Source organism: Trachymyrmex septentrionalis, unplaced genomic scaffold, assembly GCF_001594115.1.
Source record: "Trachymyrmex septentrionalis isolate Tsep2-gDNA-1 unplaced genomic scaffold, Tsep1.0 scaffold17, whole genome shotgun sequence".
Taxonomy (NCBI): domain Eukaryota; kingdom Metazoa; phylum Arthropoda; class Insecta; order Hymenoptera; family Formicidae; genus Trachymyrmex; species Trachymyrmex septentrionalis.
The window spans coordinates 283,984-291,309 of record NW_017304864.1 but is presented as its reverse complement, the minus strand read 5'-3'; the positions used below and the strand labels follow the sequence as shown (position 1 = coordinate 291,309).

Sequence of the window (7,326 nt, the reverse complement as noted above, 5' to 3'; positions counted from 1 at the left end):
AGAGAGAGAGAGAGAGAGAGAGAGAGAGAGAGAGAGAGAGAAATTATACTTTAAAATAAAATGTTAATTTGTGTTTCAAAAAATACATTGTTTCTTACAAAAAACATTAAACATGTCGAGCTATATTGAATGATTTTTTAATATATTTAACCATCTAAAGAAGAATTATAAGCATATCATTTTGCGATATTAATAGAATATAAATAATCTAAAAACATATTACTAAAAATTTGTTAAAAATTTTTATTTGCGAATAATATCACCGATTAGGTGCTATTAAAAATCTATATAAAAAATTATATATAAAACTAACAATATTATAGAAGTTTATATAATTGTTAAAATTGAAGTGATTAAATGATATAATATGTAACAACAATTTTATAATTTATTATTATTTTGTCGTTTCATAGACATGTATGTTGTACATATATTTAGAACACGATAATATTCTTTTTTTTGTTTAAAACTACAATTTGTTGCTTTCAGCAATGTAGATTTTTTGATAATTGTAAAGAAAAAAATGTACATAGTTTTTACATCGTAAATACGTGTATTCTTATTTATGAAATATCTGTATAAGAATAAATCGCGAATTTAATATACTGCATAGAGAGCTATAATTATATTCAGATATTTATGTAGCGATTGAAGAATATATAACAATAGTCGATAATGTCAATGCTCTTCAATTATCTCCAAGCCCCAAGGATAGTCCCCATTGATAGTCACAATAATTTGTTCAAGGTTGACGGTTATTTTTAATAATATCTTATTGGTTAACATCTTCTACCTGGAACATTAATTTAAAATAAACAAAGAAAAAAGATATAAATCATTGCAAAGAATGCAAAATTCTGATTAGTCCAATTAACATTAAGTAACATTTTTTTAAAGTGTTTTTGTCAAATTTTTTTTACCTTTATTATGTATCTTTTTTTTGAAATGTACTAAATTAATTTTTATATTTTTCTAAAATTTTTTTAAAAGTTTTTGTATATAATAAATTATAATTTAGTCATTTAATACTAAAAAAAATGTAATAAATGTATTAAAAGTTACGAACAATAAATGATGCAAAAATGTATACTGTTTTTACTTACTGTAATTAAAATTCAAAGAGAATTACTTGTAGAAAAAAAATATTGCTTAAAATGTACAAAAATTATTCAATTATATATAAAAATAAAATACAATTTAATTTTTCTACAAATTAACGGCAACATTATTTTAATTAATATTATAACTTCAACAATTTAAATGTAACAAAATATAATACATGTATACATAATAGTTACATTGTTGAATAAGAAATTATAATTGATGTAATGTCATTGTTAATTCGTGCTACTTTTCTAGTAATAAGAATAAGAATATAAAAACTATAATTTTGCTTTATTTTGCAATATCGCAACAGTATTCTTCTACTTAAAAGTTAATTATAAAGCAGGCATTAATTATCCTGTTATATTATATTATTATTGTATCCTGTTCAGTCGTGTTAAACAAGCAGATAATTAAACATGCATATTAAAAATTTGAATTATTAATACAAAATAAATATAATAACATATATTTTATAAAATTATGATTTCTAAGTATTCTCCGTAACTTTAGAAAATTGCTCAAATCTATAGAATAACTTTCTACAGATCGTTACACACACTGTGTACATATAAATTATCTAATTTTAACTACTGCTTATATTATTTATCGAATGTTAGATGCTCGATGAAAGCGTAAAGTTAAGTCAATTTTCACACAATATCAACTAATATTAATTACTAGTAATTACTAGTCTCATTGGATACCGCCGTCTAGGAGCATAATCTTTTGGCTCCTAATATTGATATTGCTTTGGAATGTGGAGCGTATATAAAGCCTCTCCTCGATCAAATCGAGAGGAACACTTTCAGCAAGATCTTCTACGAGAACGTATCGTTTTACCAGCAACAAAGAAAATCCATCGAGGTGCGTACATATCCTACTTTAATTAAGAGAGAGAGAGAGAGAGAGAGAGAGAGAGAGAGAGAGAGAAAGAGAGAGAGAGAGAGAGAGAGAGAGAGAGAGAGACAGAAATTATTAATTTAAAATTAAATTTTGAGATAAGGACTCTTTAAAATTTTACTTTAGTAAGTTTTTCCTTACAAAAAATTTTTGTATTTCCTGCAAATAGTGATTTAAATAAGAAAATTATCTGCTTTATTCGCAGTAGATATGTGTGTTCAAAATCTTCTCTTTTACCGACACTCAATATGATGACAACAATTGGTAAAAAATGAAAATATTGTTACGTTGATAGAAAAGTTGGTACATCTCAAAATTAATAACTTTTTATTACAGTATTTTTTAAATTCTGAGTTCGAATAACATTTTAATTAGGATAATAAATTACTTAATTTCTATTTTCTTTCCACGTTATAGTTTCAATTATATTTTTTTTAAATCTATGTCACGTATTTTCGAAAATTAAACATTGCAACCCTAATAACAATAAATTTCATCTCTTTATTAGAATTGTGTACTTTTCCACTTAAGCAAATGAGCTACAAATATCGCTTTTCCGAAAATATATTAGTCTTTAAGGCTGATTATTTATATCTAAAAAATGCTATTTATCTTGTGTTTACTTATCAACGCAGCGATATGTATAACATAAGATAAAACATAGTGACACCAAGAAATTTAAAGCTACTTTAGATGGCGCTCGATGTTTAAAATTTACAAACTTTTATTATAATACTATAATATAGACTACACAAATTGTTGTCATCTTTTAAATTAATTGTAAGGATGAGAATAACTATTGTTTGGATTGTATATTAACATAAACGTATTAAACTCATGCGATATATTGAAATCGTTATATTATGTACATACTGTCAATATCGGGTTAATTTGTCTCTTTTTTTATCATATGCAAAATCGAAGAACAGTCTAATTAATGTACAAAAGTTAGTGAATTTACATTGCAATTTCAAACTTTGATCAAACTTAGATAAACTTAACTGTAGTTATTAATTTATCAAGTTACAACAATTTAATAATTCCATGTTATCAATAATTAATAATTCCAGTTACTTTGTTAACATGGAATTATTAATTTGTTGTTATTTAACTTGATGAAAAAAATATTAGAACCAGAAATTAATAATTATATTGTTGGAAATTTTTTTGCTTTAATTTTAATAATTGAATTAATCGCTAATTAAATTATTTAACTAATCTTTTATTTATAATGAAAAGATATCTAATCTAATTGAATATCTAATCTTACAAGTCGATGTTCCATTAGAATAAAATTTTAATTTCATTAAAGAATAGCATCTCTCTCGTATAATTTTTAATATATTATACTGCATCAAAGAAGCTTTTTTGCAAAATAAATTTTCAGATTGATAAAATTTAGAGAGAGAGAAATTTAAAGAAAATGGTTATATTATTACTTATATTATATTGTTGCATGCTAAATAAAATCAGTTTTGTTTCGTAAACGTTTAACAAAAGAATTCGATCACCGCTAACGTAAATTACAATTTCGTATCGTGGGAAGATCGAGTAATACGAATAATATAGAAGTATCAATAGAGAAAATGATGGATAATGGACATATAGACTTATGGGAATGCGTAGAAACGGAACAATCCGGTTACCAAGCTAATGGATTACGAAACGTACGACAAATTGCCCGTCAGCGTGAAATGGAAAATCCACGATATATCGTACCTTCGACGCAACGTGCACGGCGAAATAAATTGCTTCTCTGACATTTTCTAATTTTGTTCCACGAAATAAGCGTGCTTTAATGTGTATTCGATAAAAATTCCAGACGTTAGAGGATAATTATTTCGTGATCGCATATAGTAATCCCCTGTAGATCTATTCTGTAACTTTTTAACGACAATTTTACTAATTAGGGATGTCGTTGCGCAGATACTTTACATAGTGAAAGAGCTGCGCAACGACAGTGTAACGATACCGAATTGAAAAAAAAAAAAAAAAGAAAGACAACTGAGTACTTTTCTTAGCAGTAGAACGATATTTTTTCTGTGTGGACAGATGTACGAAATGTTACTAGAAAAATAATTTGTCAAAGAGCAATTTTTTCAAATTGTTCATTTTCTTATTCCATTACAAATTAAGCATCGGTTAATATTACTAGCGGACGCGATGCACCGTTGTTCAGGTTTGTGCAGCGGTTCAAATGGCTGACATGCTTCATCCCTAACGGAGATGCTGGTCACGTCTCTTATCCGCTCGGACACTTAGTAGCACTTACGCTTATCTTAATGACCAGGGACGCCCGTAGCGTTAATGGTCCTCTTAAAATTAGCGTGCGGAACAAAAGTCGAGCGCGGGCTGAAAATTTTCAAGAAATGAGTTTGTCCGGTACTACACGAGTCGTTAATCCGCGCGTCATCCTTTTTTAATGAATATGAGAATTTAAAGAGACCGATGTAAAACATGCGATCTGCAAGAATCCTGCAATTATCGTAATCGCCCACTTCGGTATCTAAAGATTTGTGCTCCCGTTAATTATAAATGAAGGGCTATTTTTAAATATATATATATATATAGTTTGGATAATTTATTTTATTTACAATTATCATGTGGAAATACGAAGAAAAGGAAATAATTTTCCTTAAATACTTGATAAAATACTTGAAATGTCACTTCGCTGTATTGCGTTGTCCGTTTGCGTCATCATTATATTACCAACGATTGGCATTCGAGTGGTGTATCAAAAGTGATATCCCTACGAAAAAAAAACGCATAATGGTGGTAGTGTAAACTTGCGATCGTGCAATTTTAAATTGCACAGCTTCGTACGGATCGTTGCCTCGTCAAGTCTACCGTGACAGTTAGATAGTCTATTGTTTTTCCCTTCGCATTAAATCGTTACAAACGCAAGCGCAGACTTCCTCTTCCTATCTTAACAGCGAATCAAGCAATTTGATTACAATTACATGAGATTTCAGATTTGCGACACTTTAAAAAGATTTATTGTTAGCTACCGATATTGGAAAAACTTGTAATTGTCTCAGTGACAAGCTGCTTGTTTTTTTTTTCACGCTTGTCTTTGATTGTAACGGATAGTCTATATAAATATAATCTACTTGAGTTTCGAAGTAAATCCGCTTGATAAAAGTGAAGGACTGTTTTAATAATATCCGTCGAATTATTCAAACGTCGCTCATGGCTAGTTATCGACTATTGCTCTACGTTAATTAACGTTTGAAAATCATTAGTCGTTTTTGAAAGCTGCCAATAAGTGCCAAGTCGTTCGTCCTTGTGCAATTATTTAATAGACTCAATTCAACGAATGTTTGAAAGAAAAATTCGTTGCATCGATTGTTCTCCTTATACCTTTAATTTTTTTATTTCTATTATGTTCTCGCGAATGGAATATTTTCTTTACGCACCACGTATTTGCCTTTCGCAGATGGCCACGACGAAATGTGTATTCATCGTTTTCGTCCTGTCGTTGGTCATAAGCACCGTTCTTTGCCAGACCTTTCAATACAGTCGTGGATGGACCAACGGTAAGAGATCGGAGTTCTCAAACTCATTGGGTATCTCCAATCCAGGGGACGAACATTTCACCAACGGCGAATTCAAGAGACTGAAGATGCTGGTATACGGGAATGTCGATGAACAAGTAAGCTTTTAAACAGTATTGTTTAATTGTAAGATTTGTATTATAAATTACAAATTACGAAATCTTGCACAAATCTGGTTCAGAACAAAATTATAATAACATAATGGAGAAACAATGTACGTAGTATATATATATATATATATATATTTGTCAAAATAAAATTAATTTTTGATGCGAGTCGCAGATAAGGCAAAGAATTTTGTCATTTAAAAAATTAAACACTTCTGCAAATATTGTATAAATGTGTTGTTTTAATACTGAGATTTAGATTAATCCATTAATATCTTCTCCGTAGCCCCTGTTGATGTACTGCGATTTTGTGGACAATGGAAAATTGAGAAAACTCGGTCACGCGGATAATTATGCCTCTCAGCTGCGGGAAAAAGGACAGAATGATGGCAATTACTGAAGCGGACATTGAGAGTGATGGTCGTCACATAATAATTATAATTGCTTCAATGAAATACACCAGTATATAATTTTAGAGGCGCTTTTTTAGATTTAGTGAAATCGGAATAAATTATTCATGCATAAATCTAAATTCTAATGATAATTCACAACCAGAACCGTCATATCCCTATCAATGCAGGAACATAGTATCCACGCGGCGCTTACATCTTATTTAGAGGAAAAAAATATAGTCAATACAATCGTAGATATTGGAACTGTTAGAATTATATTTGTACGGTTATATCGCCACCGTTTCTTCGAGTTTGTCTTGACTCGTGACGGCTAATTAAGTTTTGCTCTCTTCATTGGACAGTCGGTCGATGGAATACATAGCGGACCGTCGTTGGTTAGTACCTCGACATGGGAGGGGGATTTTGTCTGTCAACGGAAGATGGAGTGAAACCATGCCGAATGGAGACACCCGCTGAGTCCGTGGATTATCCCTACGGACAACTTATCTTCCCACTGCAATACGGCACTCGGACTCCTGGCCCGAATATCAGACGCCGGGACGATAAGGATCGTTTGAACGAAATAACAGATTAATTTTTTATTGAATCTACGATTCGGTTAGAGCCGATTTCGAGAGTTTCATCGCGGATTTCGCGCGTTAACATCTCGCCGCCTCGGAATAATATGGAGCGTTCGTTCCGAAGGGTTGAAAGCGCAGCACTTTGAAAGCGCGCGGCGCTTTAAAGTCACGTACCGCCTCGCGATATAATCAGCACCGTTCAATTAAAGATCAAAGAGAGAGAAGATCGAGACGTCGATTTTCGGGAAGCTCGGCAACGCTGAGGATTATTGGTCGATGACGTGATCGGCGGGGCGTACGTAACTATCGCAGACGGCTAATGCGCTTGAAACTTAGCTGTTAATCAGAAACCAATTACTGGAGGCGGGACGAAATGAGTTTAATCGCATTAAATATTAAAACGTTCTGACGATATCGTCACGCGCGCGCGCGCACGCCTGTCTCGGTGTATACCCGGTGTCTCCGTCGTGTACGCACGAGTCAGTCATCACAGGGTGGCACACACCAGCACGTGCCACGGCCGGCTTCAGCCATTTTCGTGTCTTAATACCCACGGGAGTGGCCAGCCGGCAACCATCGTGCACCCTCCGCGAGTACTTTGCATTGAATCTTGAACCTGCGTAGCTGCAATGATCCAAGTGTCGGATATTTTCAGCAACGGATATTAGAGCCTCGGTAAAACGAT

General features: G+C 31.8%; 1 protein-coding gene across 1 annotated transcript; it reads left to right on the top strand.

Moving 5' to 3' along the window:
- Positions 1-1,915: 1,915 nt before the first annotated feature.
- Positions 1,916-6,144, top strand: LOC108746399 (pro-corazonin-like). The gene is made up of 3 exons (XM_018483139.1): positions 1,916-1,971; positions 5,444-5,659; positions 5,955-6,144. Exons 2-3 carry the CDS (start codon positions 5,444-5,446, stop codon positions 6,066-6,068), a joined length of 330 nt encoding a protein of 109 aa, XP_018338641.1. The 5' UTR covers positions 1,916-1,971; the 3' UTR covers positions 6,069-6,144.
- The last annotated feature ends 1,182 nt before the right edge of the window (positions 6,145-7,326 follow it).